The sequence below is a fragment of the Rhineura floridana genome, chromosome 6 (genome assembly GCF_030035675.1).
Source record: "Rhineura floridana isolate rRhiFlo1 chromosome 6, rRhiFlo1.hap2, whole genome shotgun sequence".
Taxonomy (NCBI): Eukaryota; Metazoa; Chordata; class Lepidosauria; order Squamata; family Rhineuridae; genus Rhineura; species Rhineura floridana.
Genome location: NC_084485.1, coordinates 116,451,278 through 116,468,120, shown reverse-complemented (window position 1 = coordinate 116,468,120; position 16,843 = coordinate 116,451,278). Strand labels below are relative to the sequence as shown.

The 16,843-nt window shown below is 41.7% G+C and overlaps 1 protein-coding gene across 1 annotated transcript in view; it reads right to left on the bottom strand.

Annotated features, from left to right (window-relative positions):
• Positions 1-2,707: 2,707 nt before the first annotated feature.
• The window catches only part of LOC133387858 (calcium-activated chloride channel regulator 1-like), a 62,267-nt gene continuing 48,131 nt past the window's right edge, over positions 2,708-16,843 (bottom strand). Inside the window, exons 12-14 of the mRNA XM_061633560.1 lie at positions 12,233-12,397; positions 9,020-9,265; positions 2,708-3,266 (exon numbers count right to left, since the gene is read on the bottom strand). Coding sequence (XP_061489544.1) covers positions 2,821-3,266; positions 9,020-9,265; positions 12,233-12,397 — 857 coding nt within the window. The 3' untranslated portion in view covers positions 2,708-2,820. The remainder of the gene's footprint in view (positions 3,267-9,019; positions 9,266-12,232; positions 12,398-16,843) is intronic.

Below are 16,843 nucleotides of genomic sequence, written 5' to 3'. Positions count from 1 at the left end.
TGGGTCGACATTTTCATCGTGCTGTCCACTACAACCCCGCGGTCTCTCTCCTGGTCGGTCACCGCCAGTTCAGACCCCATGAGCGTATATGTGAAATTCAGATTTTTTGCTCCAATATGCATAATTTTACACTGGTTTATATTGAATTGCATTTGCCATTTTTCCGCCCATTCACTCAGTTTGGAGAGGTCTTTTTGGAGCTCTTCGCAATCCCTTTTTGTTTTAACAACCCTGAACAATTTAGTGTCGTCAGCAAACTTGGCCACTTCACTGCTCACTCCTAATTCTAGGTCATTAATGAACAAGTTGAAAAGTACAGGTCCCAATACCGATCCTTGAGGGACTCCACTTTCTACAGCCCTCCATTGGGAGAACTGTCCATTTATTCCTACTCTCTGCTTTCTGCTTCTTAACCAATTCCTTATCCACAAGAGGACCTCTCCTCTTATTCCATGACTGCTAAGCTTCCTCAGAAGCCTTTGGTGAGGTACCTTGTCAAACGCTTTTTGAAAGTCTAAGTACACTATGTCCACTGGATCACCTCTATCTATATGCCTGTTGACACTCTCAAAGAATTCTAATAGGTTACTGAGACAGGACTTTCCCTTGCAGAAGCCATGCTGGCTCTGCTTCAGCAAGGCTTGTTCTTCTATGTGCTTGGTTAATCTAGCTTTAATAATACTTTCTACCAGTTTTCCAGGGACAGAAGTTAAGCTAACTGGCCTGTAATTTCCAGGATCCCCTCTGGATCCCTTTTTGAAGATTGGCGTCACATTTGCCACTTTCCAGTCCTCAGGCACGGAGGAGGACCTGAGGGACAAGTTACATATTTTAGTTAGCAGATCAGCAATTTCACATTTGAGTTCTTTGAGAACTCTCGGGTGGATGCCATCCGGGCCTGGTGGTTTGTCAGTTTTTATATTGTCCATTAAGCTTAGAACTTCCTCTCTCGTTACCACTATTTGTCTCAGTTCCTCAGAATCCCTTCCTGCAAATGTTAGTTCAGGTTCAGGGATCTGCCCTATATCTTCCACTGTGAAGACAGATGCAAAGAATTCATTTAGCTTCTCTGCAATCTCCTTATCGTTCTTTAGTACACCTTTGATTCCCTTATAACCCAAGGGTCCAATTGTCTCCCTAGATGGTCTCCTGCTTTGAATGTATTTATAGAATTTTTTGTTGTTGGTTTTTATGTTCTTAGCAATGTGCTCGTCAAATTCTTTTTTAGCATCCCTTATTGTCTTCTTGCATTTCTTTTGCCAGAGTTTGTGTTCTTTTTTATTTTCTTCATTCGGACAAGACTTCCATTTTCTGAAGGAAGACTTTTTGCCTCTAAGAGCTTCCTTGACTTTGCTCGTTAACCATGCTGGCATCTTCTTGGCCCTGGCGGTACCTTTTCTGATCTGCGGTATGCACTCCAGTTGAGCTTCTAATAGAGTGTTTTTAAACAACTTCCAAGCATTTTTGAGTGATGTGACCCTCTGGACTTTGTTTTTCAGCTTTCTTTTTACCAATCCCCTCATTTTTGTGAAGTTTCCTCTTTTGAAGTCAAATGTGACCGTGTTGGATTTTCTTGGCAATTGGCCAGTTACATGTATGTTTAATTTAATAGCACTGTGGTCACTGCTCCCAATTGGTTCAACAACACTTACATCTCGCACCAGGTCCCTGTCCCCACTGAGGATTAAGTCTGGTCGGTTCCATGACCAACTGGTCTAGGGAATAGTCATTTAGAATATCTAGAAACTTTGCTTCTTTGTCATGACTGGAACACATATGCGGCCAGTCTATGTCCGGGTAGTTGAAGTCACCCATTACTACCACATTTCCTAGTTTGGATGCTTCCTCAATTTCATATCTCATCTCAAGGTCTCCCTGAGCATTTTGATCAGGGGGACGATAGATCGTTCCCAGTATTAAGTCCCTCCTGGGGCATGGTATCACCACCCACAACGATTCTGTGGAGGAGTCTGCCTCTTTTGGGGTTTCGAGCTTGCTGGATTCAATGCCTTCTTTCACGTATAGAGCGACTCCGCCACCAATACGTCCTTCCCTGTCCTTCCGATATAGTTTATATCCAGGGATAACCATATCCCACTGGTTTTCTCCATTCCACCAGGTCTCCATTATGCTCACTATATCAATGCTCTCCTCTAAGACCAAGCACTCCAGTTCTCCCGTCTTGGTTCGGAGGCTCCTAGCATTAGCGTACAGGCACTTGTAAACAGTGTCTCTCTTCAAGTGTCTTTGGCACTTGTGGTTAGGCCTGTGGTAATTTTGCTCTTCTGAATTTATATCCTGTGCCCCTGCTCTCACAATGTCTACTTCTAGGCCTACCCCTTTTAAAACTGTTTGGGAATCCCTGCAATAAGGCATCTTGGTATTAAAATAATTATTAAATTGGACAAACTTCATAAGAATAATTATGAAAAGTTATATAAAGAATACGATCTTATAAATCAGTGGGGGAAAACTAAGGGTGCAATTCAGTGGGGGTGGCCAGCGAGTGAATGAGCGAGCAGGTGTGGGCGGGCAGGCGGGCAGCTCCCACCCTGCGATCTGCGACAGGGACCCTGCCACACATTGCAGAAGGGGAGTGCTACTCCCCCACCCTAATGAGGGGCCCTTCAGGGGCCCCTGTGGACCACAGGGCCCTCAGCGCCTGCTCTGGTAATGATATGTTCATATCACAGAAGTATTTTGTACTTTTCATTTATTTTCTTTGTATTTGTATCAATGCAGTTAGATGTACTGTGAATTTTTCCTGAAAAAATTAATAATTTGTTGTTTAAAGTTAAGGTAGCGGCAGCAGCAGCAGCATTACATTCCAGTCTCAGGACTTCTGTTTCTTCGCTTATGTAAAACACAAATTGTTATACTAACAATTGCACAAATAATAATTACAGAAACACATACAATGATCGTAATTATAGTAATAGTATTTAACACACTGGTTTTTGCATTAGAGGAAGTAGTGTGAGTAGTAGAAGGACTAGAGGGAGTACTTGGCAGTGCAGAAAGAAGCACAACTGCTCTTGCTATATTAGATGCTTCTCCAACATTGTTGCTGTCATCCATGGCACGAATCGCAAAGTAGATTGAGGTGCCATTTTCTTTTGCAAAGTTTTCTGGCTTATACCGAAAGGATTGTTTGACCCCAGCGACTTCAGTTGTCAAATCAGTAGTATTCACAGAAGTGGCAGTGTGAAAAGTTGCGTCTCTTAATTCCAAGGGATTTTCACTCATTTTTATTTCATATCTTTCAGCTGCAAAGTAAAGCACACACAACAGGCATGCATTAGGATCTCTGTCTTCAGTCATGGATCAAAGCTAACAGCAACAGGAACAAGGGAGACATTTGATTCAGTTCATAGTTACAGAGACCACCTTGGGAGGATGGGGCCCTGACTGGCTGCAGCTATAAAAGCTACTACTACCTGAAGTTGCCAGAGACCATCTTGACTGAGGGGTGTTGTTTAGGGGCTTCTGTTTGGGCCAAAGTGTAATTCTGCTGGTCAGTTATCTTTGCTGTTATTGGGATATTTTGCTGTTATTGGGCTGTTATGTTTTTGTATTGTATTGTTGGATCTTATTAGGAATTATACTGGTGTTTCAATTTATTGTATGTTTCTTATAATGTTTTCTTTAACTTATGATTGGACTACTTGAGTTTTGCTTTACAACAATGAATTATGTATTGCCACCACTCACCATATGCTCAGAGGCACATCTTACCACATTCTTCAAAGCTGTGGATTGGTCTGTGAAAGACCAACCCAAATTGTGTTTGCATTTTGACACATTTGTAGGGCAGTACAATACCTCAGAGTGAGGTCTCCTGCTCCCCTAGTGCATTCACTATAGCTGCCCAATTTCCCTGCTTTTTAGATAGAAATATCTGTTGGCTATAGGTACATTCTTAAACTGCAAGGTTTTTTGCTCGTTAGTGAATTTCTCTGCTTTTTAATCTGAGAGGTAAGAAATGGGATCCCATGCAAGTTTGCTGAGAATGGATTGATCATTCGCATGCTTATTGAGTTCAGTGGGATTTACTCCCATGCAATCATGCTTGGGATAGGTGAAACTGACCATGGGGACGGAGGCCTGGAGTGGGCAGGGGAGGAGGAAGAAGGAAGGGGGAGGAGAGGAAGAAGGGAGCAGGAAAGGAGAGGGGAAGGAGGGGAAAGACGGGAACAGTATCATTGCTTTCAGCATTTCCCCCAACTTTTTATTCTACAGCAGGCACATGTAGCCTCTCAACCCAATTTAAACCAAAGCTGTCCCTGGCCACACATTCACACCAGATGTTTATTTCACTTTAGACAGTCATGGCTTCTCCCAAAGAATCCTGGGAAGTGTAGTTAGTGAAGGGTGTTGAGAGTTGCTAGGAGATGCCCTATTCCCCTCACAGAGCTTCAATCATAGTAGCTGACTGTTAAATCTCTCTGGCCAGTGGAGCTCTGTCAGGAGAATAGGAGACTCCTCTCAGCACCCTTCACAAACTACACTTCCCAGGATTCTTTGGGGGAAGCCATGACTGTCTAAAGTGAAATAAAAGTCTGGTGTGGGTGTGACATCCTGATTAGGGAAGCCAAGCAGCTGTGAGTCTGGCTTTTAGAACACTGACAGTTGGTTCTTACTGAGCATGGCGAACATTATGATTAAGTTCAATGCTAAATTTCTTAAATTAATTAAAAATCAGCCAGGCATTCTTTTTAACTTTTAAACTGCAGAAGATGAAGGTCAGAGTATGGGGCAAGGTCAGTAACAGGATTACAAGTACTCTGTGAACATGGCTGATTTCTAATTAATTTCAACAAATTATAAGAACTCTGACAGAAAAAAGTCCAAAAGTGGGTCTGGTTTCCCCCCCCCCTCTCTTTTTAAGTTTTGGACTGTCGATTCTCTGACTGTTTTGTGTATTGCCATGAAAATTTAGAGGGTGTTAAGCAAGCGTTTCTGAGTTTAGGACTATACATTTTGTAAGGTTTTGTTTTGAAATGAGTTTATGGGAAGCATCAGAATGGCATGGGGGTATTTTCAACTTAACATTGCAGGATGTGAAAAACCCATGCTTACTATAGTATAAAAACACTCTCGTGGCTCTACAATCTACAAAAACAATTATGTAATCTTTGCAACCTGAAAAAAAACCCCTGCGGATCGAATCACCCAAAATGCGCGCAACAGATCGAATCGGCAAGTGCCAGAGAAAGCAGAAACAAAAAAAGGACTGGTAAAAAAAGGACCAGTAAAGAAACAATGGACTATCGAAATGCTGCAGATCGGCACCATGCAGCGAACCCCATCCCTACCTCGAGTATAGATTACTATGGAAAGGCAGCATACAAATAAACCATGATGATGATGATGATTTATATCTGAATCTATCAAATGCACACTTTCTGAAACAATCTGAGAACCAAAACACAGCCATCCTTTCATCCTTTGAAAGTCACACTTATCAAAATGTTGCAATGCAGTTCTCCAACTAAATGTTTACAACAAGGCATATATTAAGGGAAAGTATGCATAACAATGAATATCTGAAAATAACATAGAAAAATGCATTATATTAGGAGAAATCTATTGAAAAATGTGGCATATAAAATGTGTGTGTTAGGAGAAATTTGCAATAAAATGCTGAAGAATTTTCATTAGGACTTAAAAAAAGAGTACTGCAGAAATGTGGCAAACTGAATTTAAGCTTGGAAATATGAGAAACTAATTGAACAAAAACAGAGAGATTTTTCCATCCCTAGTGACAAGAATCTCTTTCAGCGCATTTCAGACTTCCTATCTCTCCACATTGGTTTGGAATGCACATTTGTCATTGCATTTTTGCATGTTGCAAACAATACTAGAGAATGTTCAGGGCATGCTCCTGGTTTATGTGGGCTACCAGTAGACTTGTTGAGATTAGCTGTAATTCCATGTTAGTGTAAAAGCACGGCTTATGTCAGGGATTCCCGCAACCTTTTTTGGGCCCAGGGACACACTTGGAAGCTTAAGAAACACCGTCATGGGCACCAGAAAGCGCCCATTCCACAGGGAAAAAAACCTGGCACTGTTTAATCCATCCCCCCTCAGCAAAACAGGCAAAGCACCTACATACCTAAAAACCAGGCAGACCAAAAAGGCAGGCAAAATCCCTCTCCCTCCCCCCCAATCAGGCAACACCCCATCAACAACAAAAAAGGTCTAACACCTCAATTTTAATAAAACAGTGGAAGAGGCGGAGGGGGGCATGATACCATGGGTGCCATGTTGGGTTTATGTGGTAAAACAAATTCTATTCACCTAAGTTTTAGATGCATAGAAAAAATCCAGACAGACTAAAACTTAGAGATTTCAAGAAGTGGGATTTTCATACCCCCCACTCCCCAATCCTACTCCATCATTATTAGTAGAAGACTGGCACTCTTACTTTAATAAGAGAAAACCAATGTGGAAATTTCAGCTAAATGCTCTGTATGTTTAACCTTTTCATTTTAAGAATATGTAGTGTTCATTGCCTTCCAGTGAATCTCTTAGTCTTCCCATTCCACTTATGCAATGGGCACAGATCCTACACAATTACAACAAAGCAGGCTTTTTTCTCTCCTCATTACTGAGTTCTGTGTACCAGGCACCTCTGGGATTGCAGAAAGTAAAAAAAATAGAATTGCAGACAGGGCCAGGTCAATAATAAGGGGAAATAAGACAGTTGTCTCAAGTGGCTGGTGTTGGGATGGGTGGTAAATTGTGACACACAAACCTGGCAGCACCCTCCTTGCCTCATTATTGCCCACCTGGCAAGGCAAAGCTCTCCACGGCTGCTTTCATATCTCCCTCCCTGCCAAACCTGCCTTGTTCTTAGAAAGTGTTAAGGGCTTTATTTTTTCTTCAGAGCCAGATCATCTGGGTGAAGTGGCTGGATGAATGTCTGTGCCACCACTGCTGCAGTGGGCTGAAAGACTTTTAAATTTAGAACATGTTGCAAAGCTTTTTTTAAAAAAAAAGTTTTAAAAGCCTTCGTAGCTCAAGGCATTTTTCAACTAATACTTGTGTGTCCAAAGGGACACCCAGTCCTAGCTTTTGGACACCCAGTGAACACAAACGGACACATAAAATTTAATCAACGTATCAAGATTGATTAAATCTTTTCAGCGCCTTTTGAAGACTTTCCTCTTATAACAAGCCTTTTAAGTTGAGACCTATTCTAGTCTGCGTCTGTGCTGGAATTGCTTTTTAATATATATATATTTAACAATATGTTTTTAACCCTTTTTAAAAGATGTTTTTAAAGCTTTTTTTAAAAAATGTTTTTAACATTTTGTTTTAATGTATTTTAAGGTCTGTTTTTATGGTGTATTTGGTGCTTTGTTCGCTGCCCTGGGCTCCTGCTGGGAGGAAGGGTGAGATATAAATAAATAAAATAAATAAATAAATAAGAACACAAATTCAGATTGGAAGCCACTGAAACACTGACAAGATGTGTGAAATAGAACAGAATAGAACTTGAATAGAAACAGTAGAACATAGGGGCACATTACACAATAATTCTTAGGGTTCTTAACAAAATCTCTCTCACTGTGATGTCTGATTCTCCATCTTCATTCTTTTTTTTTTACAGGATTTCTGCTACACTAGGGCATGGATCATAAGCAGCCATTTTTAATTTTAACGTGCTTTTTCATTCATGTGTTTACTGGTGGGTGGGCAGGCTAGTAATAGTTTTTCTAGGGTAGTAACTTGTGTAAGTGCACTTGTGAGGTTGTATTCACTCCCTGTTGTTAGTTTGAACCACTTTGGCCTCAAGCCAAATGTCAGTGCAAGTCATTTGAATGTAGAAATGGATACCTAGTAACAATTCCTTTAAAAATGTCCTGTTCTAGATGCTGCAAACTGCAGGATGGCAGCACAGGCATTCTCTTGGTCATCTCACTCAGAATGCCTGGCTCTGGAGAAGGTCCCCCTGGGCCCTTTCTCAAAGTGTGTTGGGAGGGGAGGGGAGGGCAGGGAGGAGAAGCTGTTGGTGCTGCTGCTGTTGCTAATGCAACAGCAAAAGGGGGGAGGGAGGAAGGAGGAGAGAAGGTGCAGGAATGGTGGACATGGGGCAAGAAGGAGAATGGCAGCTCTGTGTCTGCAAAGAGGAGGATGGGGGTGGGAAAAGGAGAAGGGAGTTGGTAGAAACAGAGGCCCCACTTGCCTCGGTGCAATGTCTTGCACCAGGCCTGCAGCCAAACTGGATATTTCTTTTTGCATAAATGAAAATTAATTGACCATATATGACTATTCTAAAAAGTACAAGACAATTAAGCAAAAATTTAATGTTTCACATCTGATAATAAAAGGAGGAAATAACAGATAGATAAACTTTCTTTCCCCCCTGCAAATGTATTTCCTGCCTTTTAAAATTCAGAGCAGAAACTTTCCCAGAAACTTGTTTCCTGTGGGGTTCATTCTGGCCTATCCTTCCACTGGGAGACCATGAAGATATATTTCTCTTGATCCTGGTGTACCCTTGAGATTTCTGCTAATTTAATTCTAATCTGAAACCAATGGGAGCTTTCTTTCCATTGTGGATAATAGGTACAGGATGGGGGGGGGTGCTGATACTGATATGGACTGCAAAGGGTTAAAGAAAATACTTCCACACACATCCACATGTACACACTATGGTTCCAATTCAACTTCCCTCTCTCAAACTCCAGCTATTTGTGAAATAATAACTAGGGTAAACTATGTGACAAATATCACATCTAGTTTGGCTTTGAGATGATGCCTTCTAATGCTAGGCTGATATTGTTTAAACTTACTAAGAAACATAAACAGAGTACAGCACAAACCAAAACTTCACAGACAAACAAAAATAACCCAATTTTCCTCTGGGATGAAAGCCATTTTCATTAGCAGGGAGATAATATTAGTGTAAATAAAACTGGTGGTTGGCTTCTCCACCTTATTATTCCAAAAATACATATTTCTCTAAGCAAAGGATTCGTATTGGTTGATTAAAGCAGAATTTCACACTTACCTTTTCCTGTATCATAGTCATTTCCAGGAGCTGTCCATGACAAAAGGAATTCATCATCATCATCCGCTAGCTCTACCTCAAGGTCAGTGATTCTACAAGGTGGAAAGACATCTGAGGGACTACCTGCAGGAGGAACGCCTGCTACTACAAAAGAACCACCTGATGCTACTCTGCTGAAATTCCCTAGGTTTGCTTGGATTTCATCCTCACTGACTTCAGGTCTTGGGGGGTTCATTTTTATTACGCCTACAAAAAATATGAAAAGGGAAAAAAGCTGTGTCATATAATGTGACTATATAGTCCTCCAACTTTCTCATTATTCTGAAAGTCTGTTTGATTTATTTCCTTCTGTGCAAACACAAAACAATCCATCTCTTGTTTGGCCTTCCTATTTTTCTACCCCCTTCTGTTTTTCCTAGCATTATTGTCTCTTCTAGTGAACCATGTCTTCTCATTATGTGTCCAAAGTATAACCTCAGTTTCATCATTTTAGCTTCTAGTGATAGTTCTGGTTTGATCTGTTCTAACACCCAATTATTTGTCTTTTTCGTAGTCCATGGTATCTCCTCCAACACCACATTTCAAATCAGCTGATTTTTTTCTTATCTGCTTTTTTCACTGTCCAACTTTCACATTCATACATAGACATTGGGAATACCATGTCTGAATGATCCTGACTTTAGTGTTCAGTGATACATCTTTGCATTTGAGGACATTTTCTAGTTCTCTCATAGCTGCCCTCCCCAGTCCTAGCCTTCTTCTGATTTCTTGACTGTTGTCTCCATTGTGGTTAATGACTGTGCCAAGGTATTGTTAATCCTTGACAAGTTCAATGTCCTCATTGTCAACTTTAAAGTTACATAAATATTATGTTGTCATTACTTTACTCTTTTTGACGTTCAGCTGTAGTCCTGCTTTTGTGCTTTCCTCTTTTACTTTCATCAGCATTCGTGTCAAATTATTACTATGATGTAAAACATCAATGATTCCATATTGGGAAAAGCTACATTTTTGTGCCTTTTTCCAGCGTTGGAACACCAACTGAATATAACTCACTGAATTTTTACTTTGCTGCTCCATATTGTTACCGGTAAGGCTACACCCTTGTCAGTGAATGCACAGGGTCGAGGGTTCTTGCTTTCTCCCTACCCCCGTATCTACACAGAGTCCTTGTATGTCGAACGTTAGGTCACCTAGGAAAAGTTACTTTTTTGAACTACAACACCCATCAGCCCAATCCAGTAGCCACGCTGGCTGGGGCTGATGGGAGTTGTAGTTCAAAAAAGTAACTTTTCCAAGCTCTGCCTAAGATCACAGATTATCAACAGCAGTAGTTTAGTGTAGGCGGAGAAAAGAAAAGAGGAGACCTCACTCAAGAATTTTTGAGTCTTGGGAGGTACCAGAAATTTTCTATTTGCGAGTCAGACTTCAGACAGCAGAATGGTGTTTATAATAGATGCTATTTATTCATATCTTGCACACTGCAACTAATAAAATGCATTCTAGGTGGCTGCAGCCATCATTGCAGAAACAGAAAAATAGAAATATATATATTAGCATAAAACAAATTGCTGGATATCCATTGAACATCAAAGTATAAGACGCTAAAGGCACATCTTAATTAAAACAAGTTGCAATTGTTGAAGGACTGAGTTAAACAGAGCCAAAGTACAAAGGACATAGGAATGTCATGATACATTACCCATCAGATGTTATGGATGGCACAGATGGATGGTTCCCCTGCTTTCTTTGACCCCCCACTCTAGCGAGCTGAGGGGCCCTGAGTGCTATGAAACCTGACTTTTTATACACTTTCTTTTCTATAGGAAGGCATGTTCCCATGGTCTATCTGCTTTTTGCTACTTCTAATCCGGCTCTCATCAGAAGTTCCAAAAGAGTGTTTCCTTCTCAACTAGTCAGCTGAACTTCACCATATAAAGATTTCCTCTTCCTTCACTTCGACTATTTATCTGACATACTAATTATCTGCCCAGACCTGTTGTCTTGTACTGTACTCAATTTCATGAGAAAGTAATGCTTTGTCTATTCCAGTTGTTTCTCAGGAAAATTACAGCTTTAGTCAGGAGAAGAGGGGGGGAAGGGGGGGCAGTTTCAAACTACTCCTGTTTTACTGTTTGGCTCTTATGCATACAGCAGACTTATAGACCATGTCATTAATTTTTAAGCATCTTCTAAGCACATTTAAACATATGTAAATGGTTTTTGCACATTGTATGCATATTTTAAGCCATTATCTGGATCTTCCTATTACAATATGCATGGAAGGCACTACTTTAATATGTTTGGCGCCTTTTGAATCTATGTTCCAGAAATTAACATAGCCTTTTTCTCTTCCTTTGTAATGGTGCCTTTTTTGTTCTTCCTGATCAGCATTTGGTGTATTACAGCTCTTCCCTTAAAATTCCCTTTTCTTGCAGGTTTGCCTCATTAGATTTTAAGCCTATAGTCATCAAAGGCCATGTCTTAGATTTTTGTGTGTTGCCTAGTAATAGGTTCAGAATAAACAACCAACAATAACAATGGACAGATACTTCTTGGTTCTCCATCCAACCCCAAGATCACGAAAATGCATTAAAATCACCATTTTATGCTTACCTTCTCAGCATGGACCAGTTCATACACTGAGCCATTTCCGCATTCTGTTATCCCCCTGCAGCTACTGTTTGGATATAAATACCACAACTGTGTGGGCCAACCAATCATATGACTGTTTCCTGCCCAACCACCACTACACATAGCATATCACTAGGCTGTGCTACATATGATTGCCTAGAGTTCCTATGGCAGAACAAAGGCAACTTTATCTAGATTTTGAGCTGGCAAATAATGGAAACAGAAGGGAATGTAAAACACCAGAAGTGTAAGTTAGACAAAAGAGGGAGGCCATAGTAATATTTTAAAGACTTTCAAGAATTTGGGGAGTTGTTTCATTAATCCAATAACACATTCATAAACCCAGCAAGGTAGGAATCACACAGATAATTAGAATATTGTTGGAGACAAGGATGTGGACATACATGTGTGTGAGTGTGACAGAGAGGTGTCCATATTAAATCGAGATCTACATAAAGACAATGATGGGGAGGAGGATGGCAGAAACAGGGCTGTGTTCCTCTTAAGATGTACGTGTCATGCTCTAAAATATCTGGAGCTAACATATCACCATAATGCTATGTCATAATGAATCCTTACCATTTTCTACATAACCTGGTACGTAGAGAGCTTGATTCTGCCTACGGCCCCGTCGGACAGTCTTGTCTTTCCCTTGGACCTGCACTTTGATGTTGTATCTGCCACTTACTTTGAATGATGTGAAATACCTGGAGTAGATTCCGTCATTCTTGATAATATCAGCACCTGAGTACATAAATATTAAAACTTAACATCCAAAGCAAACATCTCACTGCTGGTCATTAAAAACCACTACATAACCTATGTAGGAGGTGTTTGTATCAGAGTATTTGCTCCTGTTTTTATGGAAATAAATGAATATCTGATTCTGAATGTGGTAATATAGTCATCCGGGACCAGTGTGTATCTGTACAGCACAGACCAACTCAACTTATGATCCACCAAAACAAACATCACATATTAACATGTATTGTGGCCTGCCACATGCTTGACAAGCTGTATTTTGTGCAGTCACAGGTAGTTAGCAAAATCAGGAGATTTATCAACCACTCTTGGTGGGTGCCATTGATAAATATATTTTAGAAAATGCCTTTCCCATATGTATGTGCCCATATCCTGAGATCATCTCCTGAGGTCTTTCTCTTTGTGGCATACCTGAGAGAGGTCCAGAGGCTGGCAACAAGAGGAATGGGCCTTCTCTGTAGCTGCTTTCATTTATGAAATGCTCTTCCCAGGGAGGCCTACCTGGCACCAACCTTGTCATTATTTCAGTTTGAGGCAAAGAAGTTTTTGTTTTCCCTGACATTGGTGCAGCACAATGATATGCTGTTGTACTGTTAAATCTGTTTTTAATGTTTATGTAGTTTTATAAGTACATGTTTTACTTTGGATGTAAATCATTTTGCTTCCCACTAAAAAAGTCCTAATGTATACATTTAATAAGCCTATAACTAACCCTCTGTTGAGATTGGTAGGCACCATACTGTCCAACATTTCACAGACATTCTATGCATGGAATTAGTATGTAGCCTGATATACAATGGCTCCAGGCAAACGGCATGCTACAAGGTAAGTCAAATACATATAATACATAAACATATGCACTGTATATTTAAGGAATTATGAATTTATGCCACATAGAGAATGAATTTATATCATGTAGAGATCCTTTTACACCTGAGGAACACTGAGCCACTGCAAAAAGTGATTATCCTAATTCAGTTGGTGAATCCATAGCAGAGATAGCAGAGTAGTGCAAAACAAAAAATGTCCGGTTGCTGCTTTAAAAACAAGATTGTTGGAGAGGAAAGGTATACCAAGGAGAAGATTTAATCTCAGCTAATAGGGACAGCTGCAAGGTAAGCCAGGTAATATTGTTAAGGTTTGAATTAGCATTCATGATGGTCAGCCCCAGCTGACAAAGCGTCAAGGCCCCAGCTGACAAAGCGTCAAGGCGAGTTAAGCAGCAGAGCGAGTTCGGCAGCAGGGCGAGGAGGCCAGGGCCTCCCACTCTGCCCGTCTGTTCCCTGACCTCAACTAAACCGCAGTCTCCAACCCATTGACGTAATAAACCTTAAACAAAACTATGCAGGTAAGAAGCCAGCAGGGGTGTGGGGGCTTTCCAGTGTTTTGCACTGCCTGCAGCATGTACGACTATCTGCCTGTTGGACAGAAGTCGTGGGTGTGCTCTCGGTGCAATGAGCTCCTGGCTCTCCGGGAACGACTTCATTTCCTTGAGGCCAAGGTGGCGGACCTGGAAAAACTGAGAGAGGCAGAGAGGTGTGTGGAGGAGGCCTTCAGGGACATTATAGCTGTGTCCCACTCCAACGACGATAGCTCTCCTGCTATCATGGAGAACGATGGTCTCGGGGAAGGAGAGCATCCAGTTGAGGAAGAGGGAAACGATCCCTTAGAAGGGACCCATTCCTTGGGGGATGAGCAGCTATCCTCTCGTGCCGAGGATATATCTCCAGGGGGTGGAGGGATCCTTGTAGTGGGTGATTCGATCATTAGGAACATAGACAGTGGGGTGTGTGATGGGCGTGTAGACCGCAAGGTGTTTTGCCTGCCTGGTGCGAAGGTTGCGGATATCGCCCGTCGTTTAGATAGTTTGGTAGACAGTGCTGGGAAGGAGTCAGTGGTCGTGGTGCACGTTGGCACCAACGACATGGGGAAATGCAGCCGTGAGGTCCTGGAAGCAAAATTTAGGTTGCTAGGTAGGATGCTGAAAGCCAGGACCTCCAAGGTGGCTTTCTCTGAAATGCTACCGGTTCCACGTATAGGACCAGCCAGACAGGCCCAGCTTCGCAGTCTCAATGCGTGGATGAGATGATGGTGTCGGGTGGAAGGGTTCGGATTTGTTAGGCACTGGGGAACATTTTGGGACAAGCCGGGCCTGTACAAAAGGGACGGGCTCCACTTGAACCAGAATGGAACCAGACTGCTGGCACTTAAAATTAAAAAGGTAGCAGAGCAGCTTTTAAACTGACTGAGGGGGGAAACCCGACAGGAGCTGAGAAAGGTCCGGTTCGGAATAAACCTCCCCCTGGGATAAAAACCAAAGAAATGATGAAATTTTAAAAGGGGTAGGCCTAGAAGTAGGCATTGTGAGAGCAGGGGCACAGGATATAAATTCAGAAGAGCAAAATTACCACAGGCCTAACCACAAGTGCCAAAGACACTTGAAGAGAGACACTGCTTACAAGTGCCTGTATGCTAATGCTAGGAGCCTGCGAACCAAGATGGGAGAACTGGAGTGCTTGGTCTTAGAGAAGAGCATTGATATAGTGAGCATAACAGAGACCTGGTGGAATGGAGAAAACCAGTGGGATACGGTTATCCCTGGATATAAACTATATCGGAAGGACAGGGAAGGACGTATTGGTGGCGGAGTCGCTCTATACGTGAAAGAAGGCATTGAATCCAGCAAGCTCGAAACCCCAAAAGAGGCGAACTCCTCCACAGAATCGTTGTGGGTGGTGATACCATGCCCCAGGAGTGATTTAATACTGGGAACAATCTATCGTCCCCCTGATCAAAATGCTCAGGGAGACCTGGGGATGAGATATGAAATTGAGGAAGCATTCAAACTAGGAAATATGGTAGTAATGGGTGACTTCAACCACCCAGACATAGACTGGCTGCATATGTGTTCCAGTCACGACAAAGAAGCAAAATTTCTAGATATTCTTCATGACTATGCCCTAGACCAGTTGGTCATGGAACTAACCAGAGGGACGGCAACCCTGGACTTAATCCTCAGTGGGGACCGGGACCTGGTGCGAGATGTAAGTGTTGTTGAACCGATTGGGAGCAGTGACCACAGTGCTATTAAATTAAACATACATGTAAATGGCCAATTGCCAAGAAAATCCAACACGGTCACATTTGACTTCAAAAGAGGAAACTTCACAAAAATGAGGGGATAGGTAAAAAGAAAGCTGAAAAACAAAGTCCAGAGGGTCACATCACTCAAAAATGCTTGGAAGTTGTTTAAAAACACTCTATTAGAAGCTCAACTGGAGTGCATACCACAGATCAGAAAAGGTACCGCCAGGGCCAAGAAGATGCCACCATGGTTAACAAGCAAAGTCAAGGAAGCTCTTAGAGGCAAAAAGTCTTCCTTCAGAAAATGGAAGTCTTGTCCGAATGAAGAAAATAAAAAAGAACACAAACTCTGGCAAAAGAAATGCAAGAAGACAATAAGGGATGCTAAAAAAGAATTTGAGGAGCACATTGCTAAGAACATAAAAACCAACAACAAAAAATTCTATAAATACATTCAAAGCAGGAGACCATCTAGGGAGACAATTGGACCCTTGGATGATAAGGGAGTCAAAGGTGTACTAAAGAACGATAAGGAGATTGCAGAGAAGCTAAATGAATTCTTTGCATCTGTCTTCACAGTGGAAGATATAGGGCAGATCCCTGAACCTGAACTAACATTTGCAGGAAGGGATTCTGAGGAACTAAGACAAATAGTGGTAACGAGAGAGGAAGTTCTAAGCTTAATGGACAATATAAAAACTGACAAATCACCGGGCCCGGATGGCATCCACCCGAGAGTTCTCAAAGAACTCAAATGTGAAATTGCTGATCTGCTAACTAAAATATGTAACTTGTCCCTCGGGTCCTCCTCCGTGCCTGAGGACTGGAAAGTGGCAAATGTAACACCAATCTTCAAAAAGGGATCCAGAGGGGATCCCGGAAATTACAGGCCAGTTAGCTTAACTTCTGTCCCTGGAAAACTGGTAGAAAGTATGATTAAAGCTAGATTAACTAAGCACATAGAAGAACAAGCCTTGCTGAAGCAGAGCCAGCATGGCTTCTGCAAGGGAAAGTCCTGTCTCAGTAACCTATTAGAATTCTTTGAGAGTGTCAACAAGCATATAGATAGATGTGATCCAGTGGACATAGTGTACTTAGACTTTCAAAAAGCGTTTGACAACGTACCTCACCAAAGGCTTCTGAGGAAGCTTAGCAGTCATGGAATAAGAGGAGAGGTCCTCTTGTGGATAAGGAATTGGTTAAGAAGCAGAAAGCAGAGAGTAGGAATAAACTGACAGTTCTCCCAATGGAGGGCTGTAGAAAGTGGAGTCCCTCAAGGATCGGTATTGGGACCTGTACTTTTCAACTTGTTCATTAATGACCTAGAATTAGGAGTGAGCAGTG